The sequence below is a fragment of the Danio rerio genome, chromosome 7 (assembly GCF_052040795.2).
Source record: "Danio rerio strain M-AB ecotype USA chromosome 7, GRCz13ab, whole genome shotgun sequence".
Taxonomy (NCBI): domain Eukaryota; kingdom Metazoa; phylum Chordata; class Actinopteri; order Cypriniformes; family Danionidae; genus Danio; species Danio rerio.
The window spans coordinates 62,836,112-62,856,135 of NC_141027.1; the positions used below are offsets into that span (position 1 = coordinate 62,836,112).

Sequence of the window (20,024 nt, forward strand, 5' to 3'; positions counted from 1 at the left end):
TTTCTTCGGGTGCATATATATGCATAAAGACATGCATATAGGCCAGTAGGGTAAACAAAATTTGCCGTGGTGTATGAGTGTGTGCGAGAGAGTGCAGGCCTGTAGCCAGCTCATTGAAAGAGGTAGTACTTTTTTTCCGAAAATGTCAATCTTTGTTGCAGTTATTCACCTCATTGTCTAATCAATTATGCATTTTAGGGACATTTTAAGAACTAATCTTTGCTGGATCATCTTGTCCGGTGGATCATAGCCACACTTTTTTTTGATGCACCAAAAATATTTCCTGAAATTGTCAAAGTGCATATTTGCATGTAAACTGTTAGTTAATATGAAAAAAATACTTTTTTTAAAAACAAGATGCATTTTCTATCATTTAAAAAAATATGAATCTGGTAAAACTTCCTGGCTACAGACCTGGAGTGTATGGATGTTTCTCAGTAGTGGGTTGTGACTGGAAGGGCATCCACTGCGAAAAACAACCATGATGCAAATCTCCCGTTTCACCACATCCCTAAGGTGCTCTACTGGATTGAGGATCTCGTGACTGTGGAGGCCAGTTCAAACATGTCCAGACACATCAGACCAGGCAATGTTTTTCCAATCTTCTAGTGTCTAGTGTTGTAGCCTCAGATTCCTGTTACCCAGTGTGGTCTTCTGCTGCTATGGCCCATTTGCCTCAAGGTTAAATGTGTTGTGTGTTCAGAGATGCTGTTCTGCAGTTGTAACGAGTGGTTATTTGAGTTACTGTTGCCTTTCTATCAGCTGGAACCAGTCTGGCCATTCTCCTCTGATATCAACATGGCATTTGCGCCCACAGAACTGCTACTCACTGGATAATTTCTCTTTCTCTGACCATTCTCTGCATACCCTAGAGATATCTGTTCATGAAAATCCTAGTAGATCAGCAGTTTCTGAAATACTCAGACCAGCCCGTCTGGAACCAACAACCATGCAACGTTTACTTAAATCACCTTTCTTCCTCATTCTGATGCTCACTTTAAACTGTAGCAGATCGTCTTGACCATGTCTACATGCCTAAATGCACTGAGTTGTATATTTAATAACTCAAAGCATGTCTTAAAGCATGTATATACTGCTACTCAAATTACTAGTTAATGCAAAATGCTTCTTTTATCTTAGCTTGTAAGTCGGTCTGGAAAAAGACTTCTAGTACATTAAAAAAAGAAAATGGAAATGTTTATTTATTTTTTTTTTTTAAGTTCTGGGCGTATGGCTAGCTCCCTATGGAGCTTAATGTTTGTTATTTGTGCCTCACTTCAAGTGTATATAGCTTAATTTATTATTTGATTTTGAGATCTGAACTGACTCAATGTGGGCATGTAGATCTTCTGTAAACGGAACTGATGGACATCATGTATGGCTTTCAGGTGCCAGCTCACTTCTTTGACTCGCTCTCATGGAGCTGTCCAGTAAAAAGAAAGAAAAGACAGAACGAGAGCAGAGAGAATGAAGCGGAAGCAGATGCTCACTGGGGAACAAAACAGAAAAAGGAGAGAGGAGACTAGCTTTGTGCTGGAAATAAAACCGTAGGAGATAAGGAAGCAATGTAAAGGGTTCAGAAAAGAAAAATGAATGGATGGGAAATTACATAGAAATCTAATTAAAGACTGACTGGCCACCAAGGCCATTGAGAGGCAGTAAGTGGACTCGAATGTGAAGTTTGTATGCAACAGATATGAATGAATTGGATTGTTTCTACTTTGTTGCATACATTGGGTCTCAAATGTCTTGACAACATCTGGGATTTGAAATCTAAAGATGAATTACGTGTTGTCATATAAATTATTCCATTCTGTTCTTTGTACAGTCAGATATTTATGCATTGAAGCATGTTAGGAATTTAACACCATCTCAAATCATTCTGGAAAAAAAGATCATCAGGATTTTCGCAAGGTTTTTTTATTTATTTTTTTGTGGAATTTATTGCAGCCACTTTTGTTAAAAGACATTTTGAAATGATACTTTTAATTCAATTTGACTGACAAATGTTAGGCTGAACATTTAATTTTTGATGAGTACTGATGCTGAAGTTTTTCCACTGATTCTATTCCACTGCTAATTGAAATTAATAGTAGACACTGTGTTGGCTTGTCCACATGTTGCAATACTTTCTTATTTTTCCCAAATCCCCTTTTAACAATTATTATTATAACTGCTCAATGCCAGATTTGTGTACACTTACATTATTTTCATACTATTAATAACCCTTATGACATTAAGTGCAATGAACCCAAATTAATAATATCATAATATTTAACAAGACTGTGAAGGATTGTGCTTCAGTCACTTCACTTTTTTGATGCAAAAATGAAATCAGAAACAACTCCAACCAGAATGTTTGCAACATCACTGCAAAAAAAATAAAAAAAATAATAAAAAAAATAATAAAACAAGCTTCAAGCAATCCCTGCTGTATAGAACAGAAAACATGCTTTTTTAATGTCGCTATCTTCAAATAAAGAAGACAAGAGACTTGTGTACTTGGATGTTGAAAGGTCTTAGGAATGGCATTGAGCTCTCAAGTGCTTTCATAAGTCTCACAGTTATTGTATTTTTTTTTAAACAGCTTAAAAAGTAGACAAATCCCCTCTCGCATCTCTAACTGGTAAAACTGCAGAAACTAGTCAAAAGTGGCACAAAGGTAACTTTGAAAATCATGTATCACCTATGATGCTTTCAAAATAACTATAAACTCTTTAATAAAAAGACAATTAAAGTATCTATTTAAAAGTAATTATTTTACAGCAATGGCATATGATATATTTATAATTATCAAACCATTAAGATGCATTCTGCATGCAATGCATTCAATATTAAGCAAGACTTCAGTTTGATGGTTCCTATTGCACAATTTTGTTGCATTGCATTGCAACTACATTGAAAAAAAATTATGTCTGCAAAATTGTTGCAAACTATTTAAATTGGTTGAATTTAAACAAATTAAATTTAGTAATGTTCAACTTAATTTTTTAAGTTTTTAAAAGAAATGTCACTTTAAAAAATTTATTAAACAATAAAATTACTAAAACTAAACAATAAAAAAAAGTTTGAAATGAGTTTAAAATGAAACAATTCATTTATTTTATTTTCGGCTTAGTCCCTTTATTAACTTGGGGTCACCACAGTGAAATGAACTGCCAACTAATCCAGCATATGTTTTACGCAGCAATCCATCATTGGGAAACATCCATACACTCTCATTCACACACACAACGGTCAATTTAGCTTACCCAATTCACATATAGCGCATGTGTTTGGACTGTGAGGGAAACCGGAGGACTTGAAGGAAACCCACGCCAAACACAGGGAGAACACACAAACACCACACAAAAATGAAAACTGACCCAGCCAAGGCTTGAACCAGCAACTTTTTTGCTGTGAGGTGATCGTGCCACCCACTGCACCACCATGACACCCTATGAAACTTTTTATATTAATGATTTTTTTTCTGTTTTTGGAATGGATTCATTTAGCATACTTAAGGATGTTTTACACACCTTCATCGTGTCATATAAATGGTCCTTTTACAAAGAAAAAAAAAACATTTCACAATCTGAATACTTCTATAAAAAGAGAACTGAAAAAGAGAAGCACAAGCAAGCCATTTTACGCAATGTTCTGTATTTAATGTACAGTTATATTATTTATCGAGACAATAAAATTACATCCAGAGTAATAATCTTCCCTTTATACATGGCAGACCAGTATTATCTACATACAGTGTTACCAAAAAAAAGTGTTATAGAAGAATGATAAAAAGACAAACACAGGGAGAGAATGAGATATGTACTTGGTTAAAGCTGTAACTGAGGCTGAGCAGAAGTTAGCCCTTGGGTAAGCATGTTTTGTCCCTTAAAGTCTCTCTGCAGTCCTCATAGACTTCACAACACACACCAGCATCACAAAATATCTCTTATTCTGGGCCCATTTGGGCCCATCCTCCTACCCTGAGGATGACTGATTACACAATTAAAATATCATGCTAATGTTTACTTTTGAAAAAAAAAAAAAATGTACCAACAATTATCAAAAAAAAAAAAAAAAAAAAAAACGACCTGAATTTTGTCCCAATTTAAGACACTAAAAAGTGGTTATCTAAATAACTAGATTTCCAAAAAAAATAATAGTTGTTTTTGAAACTTTATAGAAAGTGATAATGTGGTTTACACAGGCACAATACAGAATCATGCTACTGTAAATAACATGACATTTATAAAGTGTCTGAAAGAGCAATACAACCCATAAAATCTGCTTCTCAATATTTTTAAAAATAAAAATAAAATACTTGTACCTCATTTTCTCACACACACACACGCACGCACGCACGCACGCACGCACGCACAAATTCAAACAGGCAGATGAAGACAGATACATGTTGTTTAGAATGAGAGTGTGCGCGCAGTTTAACCACTAGACCAATATAAAAAAGACAGAAGTCACCCTCAATTCCTCCTTTAGTCAGTAGTAATTTCATTTACCTTTAAAATGGAATGAACTTGATGAAGATCGATATATAAACGTTTCACTGACATACGTGCATTATTATTTCCTGGTAGTATGTACATCGCTAATGCTCCTCACTAAAGATAATGAGACATGAGACAGTAAAAATGTTTACATGCAAGTACCATTAATCCCGGTTCACATGAGTATATAAAAGCTATTGACTTAACATGCGAACCCTAAATGCTTGTTTTGAAAAGTGAAAGATGGTGATGTCCATCTCACATCAGCCCTTTTCTTGCCTTCTAAAATCTATAATCAGGTTTTCATTCTCACATTCAGCACTTACATCTCTCACACACACGCATGTTGGTATCAGTGGTTTTCAAGGACTCTCCATAGTTGTAATGGATTTTATGGTGTAGGAAACTGCTTATTGTGTGTCCCTACTCCTAAAACCAACCCGCAAAGGAAGACGTTTGAAACTTTGAATGTCAAAAAAAACCTGTTGTGTATGATATTTTAAGAATTTTGAATTACAAGAACACATCATGTCTTCATAAACCACCTCAATATAGTCCCAGGTATAGGTCATAATACAAATTTCTGTCCTTGTAAACCATCAAACCAGTGTGCGCACACTTTTTTTTACAGGGAAACCTTTCTATCCACATCTTGCCCTTGTTGCGTATTAAGTTACTCAATCAGCAAATGTAATTGTTTAATAGTCATAAGTGCTGTAATAATTGTGCTTTGATAAAGATCATAAAGCACAATGCCCATCTGCTGCTCTGGTATTATAGTGGGACTGCTGCATGCTAGATGCTCACACTGAATGCACAATACAAATCCAACTGCCTTCATTTCAAACCATGGAGCTCTGAGAGACACTTACAGAGTGGGGGGGGGGGGGGGGGGAGATGGGAAGGGAAAAGACACAAACGGACATAAAACTTAAAAACTGAGCAAATGTGAGAAAGTAAACAGGAAGTGATGGGGGAACAGATCAGCAGATTACAGTAAGAGAAAGCAAAATCCAACATCATGCATTCTAACAGATTAAAAAAAAAGCCCTGGATTGCGGTGATCAGAGCTAAGCTGCAAAAGTCTTGCTTCAATCTCACACTGACAAACAAATTGCATGCTCATATGCTGGCTTTTGAAATTATGCAATGTGTCATGACTCTGAAAAGATCTCGATGAAGTCAAGTGGAGGATTTGACTGCTGCAGATGGGATTTGACATGAAACTGCACTCAGGCTGTGAGCGGATTCAACAGGGTTTGGCCAAAAATAAAAGGCGCTTGAAGTTTCCTGGACATCACTGGATTTCAGTGTGACATGTGGGCTCACCGCCAATTACAGAGAACTGGGATTAGAGTAGATTAAGCCAACCGATTGAGGAACAGATATGGGGGAGATACAGGGGAGAGAGAGAGAGGGAGGGAGAGGGATTACAGGATTTTTAAAAAAGAATGATGTCGGTGAGAGAGATGTGAGGCACTTAAAGTGTCATAGGACACACAAACACAACAAAATGTACACTAAAAATGTGTAAAAGTACCTTTAGGGATCCAACAGTCTTCCCCTGGTAAAGTACCCGCTTCAGTTGTCCCTTGTTCAAAGGTACCACCCCAATGACAAACTGATGCACCCTAATGATAAGAAATCGTCCACATTTTCTTTACACCATACTCCATACCCAATAAACATTCACAAGAAAAGATGAAATAAAGTGTTGTTTAGCTATGGGTAAGCAATAGTCCATCTGTGCATTATGTAAACACGTACCATTCGGATTAAGCGTTAGCCTAGCACTAGTGCCTCAGATATCATTACTGCCAATTTACACTGCCCCCTTCAGGACATCTCGAGGCAATACATGTAAAGCTGCAAATGACACAATATACAACAGAAATAAATACAGAACCTCGTCCCTCTGGTTTCCACAGAAGTCTTACACACATGAGTAAGTATGTACAAGAGCTCGTATCATTAAAGCTAGATAAAATCCACTTGTGTTTCAGGATTAAAACAGGAAAGTAAAAAGGTGCCAGTTTTGATTCAGGCACACACCGTAGCAAAGTGTATGCAGGTTTAGAAAAAACAAGAACCAAATAAAAATTCTCAAAAAATACGTACAACTTCTAGTAATACTATACCTATTCTTACAATCCACAGAGAATAGAAATCGATTTGAAGAGACTGATGGAGAAAACAAGCAAAAGGAGTGTAGTATCATTAGTAGACTCCTGTAGTGTCTGTCTCGGACTTGGCAGAAGAGCTTGAGGTGGAGGAGTCCAGCAGTAAGGATGAAACATTGGCTATGTTGCTCCAGCTGTGGTTGGGGGAGGAGTAAGGTGGTGTGCTGCAGTTGGATGGGGGGCCAGAGTTTGGGCCGTCATTGGTCTGACCCATCAAGCTGTCTTTCCGAGAGCCTTTGCTCTCAAGCTCCTGCAGATATTGAGAAATCTCCTCTGGCAAACGCTTTAGCTCTGCCTCGAAGTCACGGGTCAAACGGGCCTGATTCTACAGAGACAACATTCAAAACTTAAAGGAGGAAAAAGTAACCAAGCTAACAAGCAATATTATGGCAGCTTCAAACTAGGAATGGACTATATGAGCCGAACTAATAAGAGTAAGTGTTAGATTAATGGAAACACAGCTGTTATGTCATCAACATTTTAGATGTCAATGAAATTTCACAGAACAAATTAACAAACAGACATACCAAGACTAACTAAACAAATGTAAAAAGATCATTATATTGAATATTGATCCATGAAAAAGCTACGAAAGTGACACATTTAAGAACTGAATCGTTAGTGATTTTCTTTTTTTTTTCATTTGTTGTGCGATTAGCATCAAATATATATTCTAATTTACACGTTGCAGTACATTAATACAATAACAAATACCAGTTTGAAATATCAAGCAGTAGATCAAGATGCACATTTAAGTTATTAATGGTTGCTTTCAGGGAGAACAATTTGATCAGTGAAAGAAAATATTGTGGTCATGAAGAGACTGTTCTGTCAGGATTGATGGCTGAATAGATATGTGCATGCATGTACTGACCATAGGAATTTCCTCCTCGATTTTCTGAAGGATGTCCTTATGAAGGGCTTTCAACTTCTCCTGACGCTTCCCCTGAGATACTTCCAGCTACGCAAAGACAGAAAGTTAATTAAGAGACTTCCTGAGAAAAATTCAATCACTTTGATAGTTTGTTCTCAAGATTGTCTGTTATGGCTTTGTAATACTTTGTTCTAGTAAGGAATGTTACACAACAACAAGGTAAAGTAGACAACAATAATAAAACAAACAAAAAAAAAACACAAGAAATAGCCAGTTTCACCTTTGAGAGACCAGAGACACCTTTGTGGGACCAGTCAGAATCTACTGTAAGTACGACCCAATATTAAAACACAACTAGAAACATCCAATGCCTTCTTGCCAACTCCGATTTGATCATTAATATAATATAATATAATATAATATAATATAATATAATATAATATAATATAATATAATATAATATAATATAATATAATAAAGGGCTGCACCATGGTGCACTAGGTAGTGCTGTTGCCTCACAGCAAGAAGGTCGCTGGTTTGAGCCTCGGCTGGGCAGTTGGTGTTTCTGTGTAAAGTTTGCATGTTCTCTGTGTTTGCGTGGGTTTCCTCCGTGCTCCGGGTTACCACACAAGTCTAAAGACATGTGGTATAGGTGAAGTGAGTAAACTAAATTGGCCGTAGTGTACGTGTGTAAATGAGTGTGTATCAAGCGGCAACCTCCCGCTCTCCCTCAGGAAGCCAATACGGAAGTAACTAAAACTGCAATTCATCCGAAATTCCGCTAGTCGTGGCCGCTCCTGGCTCCAAAACAGAGCAAATTTCAATTGAGCCCACTGTTAGAATGGCCAACTTTACAGCAGAAAAAAAGGTGTTTACAGTCTGGTACAAAAAACGATTTTGGTTAATACAGGTAATATTACCCTTCATAACAACTGTGAGGGGGGTGAATTTTTTTATAACTCATCCGTTTCCTTTATATTAAGTTATATTAAGTTTGCATAATTAAGGGAGTGGCCACTTGAGTGACAGCTAGGTCTCGTTGGTCGCCGTCACGTCACCTCGGCTGAATCCTGCAGTTTAGCCACTGAACTCGGCATATTTATCGTATTTCTGTGTTGTTTTATGTGGCTTTACACACTCAACTGCCTTTTGGACTTGTTTCCTACAATTATTAGATGGCATGGCATGCTGAGTGAACTTAATTGTGCTCACAAACCATTCACGTGGCCTCCGTTTCCCATGTGAGTAAAGTTGTATACTTATATACCATCTCTATACATGTATTTGTTTTATTTAAGATCATTTATCGTTTATATTTATATTTAGAGCTGTAATGCACTCCAGAATCTGTCAGATTGATTAGCTGTAGGCTCTAGAACAGTCATCTGAAGCGTTGTCATACAGTGTTATGCTGGATTTCATCAATAGTCTTACATTAACTAACACAGACTATATCTGAAGTGTTTGGAAGTAATTCGCGTTTTCCTCCTGTTGAAAAACGTCATAAGAACAATGTTTAGTGGCTCAATGTATTACAGCAGTGTTTTTAAAAGTCTAAACACTTTATTGATATAGTGTACAACCAAGCACAAGTGGTCAGAATACAAACGAGTCACAGGTGATAAAGTATTAAGCATTTCTCCCAAAGTAAAGTGTGTCTGAACCAGGTCCAAGCTAAATGTTAGCAGGTGTCTGTAGCTCCGCTCACTCTCCGCCTCTTTGCCCTTGTTTGGTATTCCGCCGTGGGTGTGATGACGCGTGACCAAAATGGCGACGGTTGGCCGCGGCTACTTGTGGCTTCTTTTGCGCTCTTCAGAAACCTATGGGTGACGTCACGGATAATACGTCCATATATTTTACAGTCTATGGTGTGTATGGATGTTTCTTAGTGTTGGGTTGCAGCTGGAATCCGCTGCGTAAAACATATGCTGGATAAGTTGGCAGTTCATTCTGCTGTGGCACCCCCAGATTAATAAAACGACTGAGCCGAAAAGAAAATGAATAATATAATATAATATAATATAATATAATATAATATAATATAATATAATATAATATAATATAATATAATATAATATAATATAAGTGTATTTAGAGACGACCTCATAACCAGGTTATTAATAGAAGATTTATAACTGTAGTATTAGAAATATTCATCTTTTTTTATGATTTTGAATGTAAAAATCATTCACATTCAGTTTAAGTCAGAATATTAGTCCCCCTTAATTATTCAACCCCGTTTAATTTTCTCCCCAATTTCTGATTAACAGAGAAAAGATTTTAACACATTTCTAAACATAATAGTTTTAATAACTCATTTCTGATAACTGATTTATTTTATCTTTGACATGATAAAAGTAAATAATATTTTACTAGATATTTTTCAAGACACTTTTGTGCAGCTTAAATTGATATTTAAAGGCTTAACTAGGTTAATTAGGTGAACTAGGCAGGTTAGGGTAATTAGGCAAGTTATTGTAAAATGACGGTTTGTTCTGTAGATAGTTGAAAAATAAAATTAGTTTAAAAGGGGCTAATAATTTTGTCCCTAAAATGTTTTATTATTATTATTATTATTATTAAAAACTGCTTTTATTCTAGCCAAAATAAGCAAATAAGATATTTTTTCAGAAGAAAAAATATTATCAGACATACTGAGAAAATTTCCTTGCTCTGTTAAAAATAATTTAGGAAATAATAATAAAAAAAATTTAAGGGGGCTAATAATTCTGACTTCAAATGTAAGTGGACCTCACACAACAATATAAAATAATAAAAAAGTAAGTTCTCTGCCTCTCACAGAGGTGTGTTAAAGGCAATATATATATTATTATATCATAAACAGTAGGGCTAAAAAATATATTTTAAAATGATCGTTATCTAGATAATACAATAGGCAATATACATGTTGCTGTCAAGTGATAAATTACATTTGTTTTATGCACTGGTTGTTTCTCTAAATTTGACCCAAAGGTGAAGCCAGGGCTGAAAATAAATCACAACAAGAGTCAAAACGAGAGAAAAATGGCAACGGCCAATCAGAGCCTGAATATCTGCTGAAATTTTACTCGTAGATACTGTTTATTAATGATAAATTGTTTATCAAATACTGAATGTTTGTACCTTGTCAGTTTTTTTTTTTGTCTGAATTTGAATTTTTAAATCTGAAAAACATTTTATTTGTTTATTTTAATATGATTTTAAAACATAACATTTCCCTACAAAAATGCTATCAGAAAACATATTGTTATAGTTGGTCTACTCAACAACACATATTTTTCCAGTCCTAATAAACATTCAAAATATTGTGCCGTGCCTATTTGTGGAAGAATACAGTCACTGCATAACCTTTGCTTGGAAACACACACCCACTCACCCACACAGAAAGAGAGAGAGAGAGAGAGAGAGAGAGAGAGAGAGAGAGAGAGAGAGAGAGAGAGAGAGAGAGAGAGAGAGAGAGAGAGAGAGAGAGAGAGAGAGAGAGAGAGAGAGAGAGAGAGAGAGAGAGAGAGAGAGAGAGAGAGAGAGAGAGAGAGAGAGAGAGAGAGAGAGAGAGAGAGCTTTCTACTACATGTTCTTGAACTAATCTGAAGGCCACATGAAGTTTGGGGGTCTGTAGCTACTGACTCAGCAGAAAGTTGTGTATTTTTGTGTACAGTGTGGCTCAGCATGCACAGACCTTGCACAGCACACGCACAGACCAACTGCTTAATCCCTTAAAACAGTTTACCATTGAATATTTAGCAGTGAAGAAATGTCACAATACAACTTATAGCACAGGTGGCAACCTATCACACTACAGCCTTAATGACTCACTGATCTATCTCCAGAGAGCGACACATTCACTAATGTTATAGAAGCAGTGTTGGATTTTATAACCCTGTGGAAGGGTAGGGTCACCTAAAACTTTTGGCAATATAAAGTGTAAAACCAGGGGTGGCCAATCCTGTTCCTGGAGATCTACCTTCCTGCAGATTTCAGTTGCAACCCTTATTAAACACACCTGTCTGTAATTATCAAGTGGATTTCAGGTCCTAATTAATTGGTTTAGGTGGGTTTGATAAGGGTAGGAGCTAAACTGTACAGGAAGGTAGATCTCCAGGAACAGGATTTAGCACCCCTGGTGTATATTATGTAAAATATGCAAAGGTTTATTTTTTTGTTGTTGTTGTTTTTTTTTTTTTTTACATGTGATGAATAATGATGAATCAGTGATCAACACAATTCATGGAGCATGCTTGGTATTTGAGGTGTGGTCCGTTCAGTGAATCACTGATAATGACTATTTCTCCTGAATGGATGTTTTCAAAACACTTATCCACACATGTACTGACAGGTGAAATTTAATTTACTAAGCAAAACTGTTATCCAATCAATGTTGTGGGTATTTTTTTCCCCAAGCCTACAATTCAGCCTGCCCATTAAAAACATTGCATCTCTCGGACAAACCTCAAAACCAGAGTAGAAAATAGACTATTACTTATTAACCCTATGTCCATTACAATGGACATCACAAGTCAGCCTATGTTTTTTGTGGTTCCTGAGCATTTCATCTGGACGATTGTTATCCAATCAAATGATGGTAAGTCTTGACATGTTGTAATTTGAAAAAAATCCACTACAATGAAATCAGCATGGCATCACTTCACTCTAGACACAGACGTAAGCCACATTTACAAAGCTTTTATTTAGATTTATTGATATATTTGCCATTATTTCATAGATTGTATGTAAAAAAAAAAGAGGAATTGCACTTAATAATTAAGTTTAAAATATTTTATAACACTGCAAGCTTTAAATCAGGAGGTTTTCAAATATATGTCTGTCCATTAGGATAAACAATGGGTTCAAGATCTGTTAATCTGTCAAGTAATGCTAATATATATAAATGTATATCAATGTACCAATTCATTGCTGAAATAATTTTATATGCAGAATATACAAATCTTGAGTTCTGTTCTTGAGATCAAAGTTCTTGAGCATATATGAGATGGAAATTTCTCAAATGTAGATATTATGTGGAGCCATGAGGCAAACCTACAAACCTCAAAATTAGAGACAAAAATGTAACAATGTTAATATTTATGATTTAAAAAAATACATTTCAAGATTATACCATCAATCATGTTTTTTTTTTTTTTTTGTATTTTATGTTGGTATATTGTTCGGGAAGCACAACTGTTCTGACCTAATGTCCATTGAAATGGAAAAAATATATATCCTTAAAGGGATGAATTTTTAATTATTATAATTTGGTCTCATTTAGAGGAGCCTCAAAAACTGAAAACATACTTTTACATTTTTTCTGAAACTTGGAACACAATTCAGCTCTGAAGGGGTTAATTTTGATGTTTTTGAATGTAAAAACCACACACAAATATCATAAGTGGACCTCAAACATCAGTATTAAAAAAGAAAAAACAGTTCATGACTCTTAACAACAATCACCTCTCAAAGTTGTAGTCAGAATTTACAGCGCCCCACCCCCCTGAATTATTAGCCCCCGTTTATTTTTTTTCCTCAATTTCTGTTTAACAATGAGAATATTTTTTCAACACATGTTTTTTTTTAAACATAATAGTTTTGATAACTCATTTCTAATAACTGATTTAGTTTATCTTTGCCATGATGATAGTACATAATACTTGACTAGATATTTTTCAAGATGCTAGTATTCAGCTTAGAACAATTTAAAGGCTTAACTAGGGTAATTTAGGTTAACTAGGCAGGTTAGGGTAATTAGGCAAGTTATTGTATAACAATGTTTTTTTCTGTAGATTATTTAAACAAATTTATATGTAGCTTTAAGGGGCTAATAATTTTGACCTTAAAATGGCTTTTAAAAAATTTAAAACTTCTAGCGGAAATAAAACACAAGACTTTCTTCAGAAGAAAAAAATATTATCAGCATACTTTGAAACTTTCCTTGCTCTGTTAAACATAATTTGGGAAATATTTAAAAAATAAAAATAAATAAAAATAAAAAGGGGGCTAATAATTCTGACTTCACCTGTATGTTTAAGAAAAATGATGGATAACACTTTATAATAACTACACACAATGAACCATTTATTAAGCATTAGCAAATAGTGAATTCATCATATGTAATCATTAACTGTACATTAACAAACATTAGTAAGCAGTTTATAACTGCAGATACAAAATCTTTATTTTTGACTTACAAACACATTCATAATGTGCTTAATACTTGTACTTTCATACTTTAATAATTTATTTTTCATTACTAAATTAAGTATTGCATTATTTATAAAACGGTTATTTAATAGTAGTTGGTTGTTTTTTTAGGATCATTCAGAATGAATTAGTGAGTTAGTAAGTGAGTTATTAACTATTAAAATTAACATGAATAATTCTTATTATTCAGGCTTATACTAATAATTGATTTGTATGTTAATAAATGCTTAATTAACTCAACTTTATCCATTTTTGTGACCTAATCTAAAGTTAAGGACTATTTATGCTTTATCAATCCCTTATAAATGACAATTAAAACCTCAGCTAAATTTTAAACAGGACAAATCTACATAAACAACATTATTCATTCCTATTTGTTTGAAGATACGTAAATTAAACTGTACTTCAAATGAAAAATAAATCTTTGCAACCTTATCTAAAATAAATGTACTGTTCAGTTTAAATATTGCTTCTTATTATATTGTTAAATTATTATAATGTTGTTGTTTTATCTAATTATATGTTAGATTTTTACACTCTTGTCATTCAGCAATGTTAAAAGTTTACCGTAATTTTACCTTTTAGATAAGATTGCAAAGAATATTGTTCATTTGCTGAGATTTTAATTGTTATTAATAAGGGTTTTATAAAGCACAAATAGTCACTCTAGATTAGGTCACAAAACTGCATAAACATGAGTTAATAAAGCATTTCGTCACCTTAGATCTATAAGGTTCTATCTGACATTTTTTTTTTCAAAATTGCGTTGTTGACATATTCTTATTAAATGACAACTTATTTACATTATGGGATTTTTTTTTATAAGCTTACATTTTAAGCCTTTTTGTTTAAAAAAACAAATGCTACACACATACTGTTTGCTCTATGGAATGCAAAAACTTTGAAGCTCAAAATCTTAAAATCATTAAGAATGCAGATAGAACTTTATAATTTCAAGGTGACGATTTATTAACATGCATAGTAACCATTAATATATGCCTGATTAATAAGATATTTAAACATTGATTTCAATAGTTTATTTTACTAACTCATTCTGAATGATCTTAAAAACTATCCACTACTCTTGAATACAAATGGTTTATAAATATTGCAATACTTAATTTAGTAATGAAAAATAAATCATTAACAAATTATGAAAGTACAAGTATTAGACACATTATAAATGTGGTTGTAAGTCAAGAATTCAGCATTTGTAGCTGCAGTTATAAACTGCAGAGTTGATGCTTAACAAATAATGCAGTCACCTGATGCTAATATAATGCATTAGTTAATGATTCATAGTGTTCAGTTATTATAAAGTGTTACCAAAAGATGTTTTTGTTGTCACTAGCTGTAGTGGAATCCATTATGATCTCAGAAAAAGAAGAAAAAAAAATGCTAAAAACATTTTTAAAAAAATCCAAAGCAAAAAACCCTGACTGACACTTAATATGGACAAGGTACTAATAAAAGTTATAACATATATACAACAAATATAATTATATATGTTACATATCTGAAAAGAGACAAGCAAATACAATACTATCCGATTGTTGCAAAATTTAGACATAAAGAAAAAAGAACTGACCTGACGGATTAAGCTGACCGACTCTTGGATATGTTTTCTATTGATCTCGTTCACATCTCTGCTAAGTAAGAGAATAACAGAGGGAGGTTATTGTACCATAACTGTGGGATGAGTCAAGAAGCAGTACTGAACACCCCAGACATTAAAGGGATAAGTCACCCAAAAGTAAAAATTGTCACTTTTTACCCCTTCTAAAGTGGTTCCAAACATTTATGAAATTTTTCTATTCTGTTAAACACAAAATATATTTTGAAGAAAGCTGAAAACCTGTAATTAATGACTTCCATGGTATGACAAACAAATACTATTAAAGGCAATGGTTGCAGGTTTCCGACATTTTTGAAAATATCTTCTTTTGTGTTTACCAAAAGAAAAAAACTGATAAAGGTCTGAGACGAGTAAAAGCTGAGTAAATGATGACAGAATGGGTGAACTATCCCTTTAATAGCTTAAACATTTATAAAGGGTCTCATGTATCTTTTTATCTGTATCATTGTGTCAAGTATTACTTGACCAAAAAAATTATTAAAAGAAAGTGAAATATAGCTGAATGGAAAGACATGTCAAAGTATCACAGAGGTCAAGGCACATTTACTGCATTTCTCAAGTCCTTTATACAATGCAGATTGCTTCAAACAGCTGCACACATCAGCAAAAAAAAGATGTTGTCAATAAATGTGAAGTCAATTAATTAGAAAGGAGTTCAATACTCATTCAGTTCAGTCTACTTTAATACATAACATTCCTAGGTTAAGACAGAACATAATAAAAAAGTAGTAGTAGTAGTAGTTTTTGCTGTGGTGAAAAACAAGAATTCAAGAGTTCAAGAATTCAAGAATTTGATTCTGCATTGACTGAGATATTAAAAATGCATTGCTATTCTCTCTTGGATTGACTATGCTCACTAGAAAAAGCACTTGTTTGTTTCCCTAAAACCAACTGAACTGAATCCAACTAGCTCTTAAAACGAAAGCAAGTCACCCATCAGAAATGTCTGATGGTTTTCTGTTCATAAGTTGAAATTCAATACAATCAGGAGAATGTTTTCTACATTCCTAAAAAAAGTAGAAATGATGGGAAATTGAGGACTAAGTTAAAAATTTTAGGTAGACTAACAATTTAACCCTAAACTGCAACAGCCTTAAAAAAATAAAAAACAATAACTCACATCTCCTTTTCTGCTTTTCTGGCCTCAACTATGCTGTTTAGCCTCTTTCTATCCAGCATCTTCTGCAACTCCTTTTTCTCTCTGCAAGCAGAAATAAGAAATTCTGGCACTTGTCCTCACAGAAAAATAAAAAAATAAAATAAATAAAAAAAATACGTTCTTACTTGTCACACACATCTTTGAGTTTCTTGATCTGGGCTGCTTGGCATTCGATGGCAATATCCTTCAGTTTCTGATTGGCCTGAGACAGAAGCACAAAGCCATGAAGAATCAGCATTTTTCGCAGTAAGCTGTCAGAGCAGCTGCAATCACTTTGCACTGTTGGGTGTGTTATACCTCTTTGAGGTGGAACTGTTTCACTTCTTTCTCCATCTGAAGCTGTCCTTGTCTGAGTACAAGAAGCTTTTGCATGTGCTCCTCTCTGAACTGCTCCATTTGTTTCTGTAGCTCCAGATCCAGCTCATTTAATTCCCTATGCACAGAATCTTCTGATCCACTGCAAACAGCACACACAAAAAGCAAACACACATTTAGCATAATAAATAAATGAATAATATTAATAATAATAATAGCACTATTTAAATACTTTTTCTTTAGACTTGTGCGTATACGCTTCTCAATCTGACTGCGTTTCCTCTGTAGTTCCGAGCTCTGCTGATTAAAGAGAGTCTTTTGTTCCTTACTGAGGGCCAACATCTGAAACATACATATTTCCGTCAAAGTAAGAGCAGATATGGATATATAGAATATTTGCTGTGCCACTTGTCAGACCAAGGCTCTGATGCAAGTTTGCAATGTCGCAACTGATTCCCTGGAATGTTCTAAAACATGGTTATGAAGAATGTCTATCCAATAATTACAATTCCATAATACTCCAGCAAGTTATCCGACCTTAATAAACATACATTTTGTTAAGTAGTTATTATTATGTGACGGACTAGCTCAGTGTTAAAACTTTTTAAAAAACAAATATAATGTAACAATATTCTTGCTTTGCTACTGAAAACTGAAAATAAAATAATGAATGCATGCAGCAGACTCAGAAAATACTCTCTTTGCCCATAAAAAGCAAGCACTCTACATTATAACATTAACATTATTCTCACACTCACCAGTAGACCTATACTGCTCAGATCCCGCTCCAACATGAAATTTCTCTAGTAGGCTAACTCAAATTTTACAAAAAAATCTTATATAACTATCTATGGGTCTAAAATCTGTGGTTAATGTTATCATGACATAAAATTTCATGCATAACAAATAATATAAGTGACATTGCACATGCAAACCTTTTTGAGATGTTTCTTGCTCAGCTCCTTAAATTCCTTGCATTGCTTCTTCAGCAGCTTCAGGTAGGAATTGTGTTGTTTAAGCTCATCAATAGACTCAGGCTCGATTACTGCAAAACACAACAACAGACAGTTTGTGCATGACCTATAGCAGGGGTTTTCAACCATTTAGGAGGGGCGTAAGAACATGAGGCATACAATGAACTAATTATTAACAGTAAAGGACGGTTTACAGTTAGCCTTTTTGGGAACCCAACACTGATTGACATGCTGTGCTTTCAGAAACAGGCTCAGCTATCACACTATTCACATTTACATGTACACTGGATACACTTGCAGCTGGATAGCTGCATGAATAAATAAAGGCCATTTTAAATTCCAGCACCTGCTTTCAGATGGAGAAGTGTTTCCTACTCAAAGCCGTAGTTACATAGTAACGAGGTACCCAAAATTGTTCTGGGCTTTAACAGATGTTTGCATGGCTTCACAGTAGGCCTGGGCAATAATTCAATTACGATAATTATCTCGATATACATTTTTTCAATAAAACAAAAACGACAGTTTGATAAAGTGCTCAATAGTACACACACAGTATGTAAGGCTGCACAGGCATTTTGCAGCCTGCACTTCCAGATGCCGCACATAGTACAAGTTTACAGCCATTCAGTGTTAGTTGCACTAGGAGTAAGAAAAAAATAACAATAAGGTCACAGTCACACACACTGCTGACAGAATCGTCACTTAACTTCAGTAGTCTGGAGCTACATAGTTAGCTATTCGGTTGTCTGGAGCGAAACATCATCTATCCACACAACAGTTGTGCAAGATGGGCACAAACAAAATCATATATATTTTTCTTTGAAAAATGTTCTTTTTAAAACAAATTTTGTTTGGTATAATTTGTATCTTAATTTTAATGTATTTTTTGTTGTTGTCAGTGATCTACAACATAAACATGAAGAATGAATGACATCTAAGTTGAAGCGCTTCAAAACAAGTCAGCTTATATGCTTCGGTGCCAAAACAATCCATTGAACATTTTCACAGTTTGAATTTAATTAGTTCAATCAAGTGGTTTAAATTAACCAGCACACTCCTTACAAACTATTTGCAGCACTTAAAGTATTCTTAGATTTCGGTGGAGGTACAAACTTGGTCTGAAGGATGAGAGAACTCAGAAACTCATTGTTTGAATGGAGAGGCTCCCGCATGTCTTGCTGAATTCGTGATTTTTAAAATGAGAGTCTGCATTGGCCTACTGGTGTCAGATAAAATTGGTTGAAAAACTCACAGATATAACCGAGATCTGCATGTAACAGGGTTTTATGCATCCCGCAATATGCAATGTTAAGAGGGTGACTCCATAAGGTAAAGTTCACACACTTGATTATGTAATGCACGGACGCATCTCACAGCGCAAAGCATAACTTAACCTATAAATGTCCATGTTTAATCTGTTATCGATAAGGTCTATTGATTAAACGGTTATCAATAGATCATCAAATGATCTTTAACCTGTCTAAATAAAATATATTAAAGGGTATCTCACCCTAAATTCACCATCTTCACCATTAAAAGGAGAGTTCACCCAAAACTGAAAATTCTGTGACCATTAACTCACTTTTACTCGTTCCAAACCTGTTTTACTTATTATTTCTGTATTTAGTTGTTGAAGACTTGAATAGTAGATGCTGAAAAATGAATAAGATTGATCTTTTGTTTATTATTTTTAATTTATATCGTCATACAGCTCAAACATTTCACAAAATGTGTTAAATGAGCTGCACAAAGGGATTGGTATGCTGAAAAGCCTTTAAAATTGATAGATATAATAATTCAACATTTATCGTGATAATTATTGATATCGATTGATATGAAAAAAATTATAGTAATATTTATTTTTTGCCATATCACCTAGCCCTGAACTGTGGCTTTGTTTCTGCTGATTTAAAAAGCATTTGAAAAAAAAAAACACATTAATTACATGTTTTTATTCCTAAGTGTTCCATGGTTGTGTGTTTATTAATCACTTCTCAGTATTGCACAACGGAGTGACTGATGAATATGAGTGTATGATAATGGACTTACCTTTAAGGACATTGTTGACTAGATCTTCTTTTTGGCCTATATATTACACATGAACATACAGGTCACTTAATGGGTATGACATTCACAGACATGATTAGACAACAGTACAGAACTAACAAGACTGCAACATTATGATCCAAATGCAAACAGTAAGA

General features: G+C 34.4%; 1 protein-coding gene and 1 long non-coding RNA gene across 9 annotated transcripts in view; one reads left to right on the plus strand and one right to left on the minus strand.

Moving 5' to 3' along the window:
• The first annotated feature begins 680 nt into the window (after positions 1–680).
• Positions 681–4,145, plus strand: LOC147843230 (uncharacterized). The gene is made up of 2 exons (XR_015496371.1): positions 681–2,876; positions 2,996–4,145. It is a non-coding gene; the product is annotated as an uncharacterized LOC147843230 (long non-coding RNA).
• plcb3 (phospholipase C, beta 3 (phosphatidylinositol-specific)) overlaps positions 3,623–20,024 on the minus strand; it is a 95,368-nt gene continuing 78,966 nt past the window's right edge. The window contains exons 26-36 of one of the 8 annotated variants that reach the window (XR_015494471.1): positions 19,870–19,905; positions 17,782–17,891; positions 17,079–17,188; positions 16,829–16,988; positions 16,657–16,733; positions 16,493–16,573; positions 15,325–15,382; positions 7,542–7,628; positions 6,028–6,992; positions 5,174–5,832; positions 3,626–5,128 (exon numbers count right to left, since the gene is read on the minus strand). Coding sequence is in view for 3 of the 8 variants with exons in the window: in XM_087258343.1 (XP_087114469.1) it covers positions 6,705–6,992; positions 7,542–7,628; positions 15,325–15,385; positions 16,493–16,573; positions 16,657–16,733; positions 16,829–17,188; positions 17,782–17,891; positions 19,870–19,905 (1,100 nt within the window). In the remaining 5 variants the exon portion in view is untranslated. 8 annotated transcript variants of the gene reach the window in all.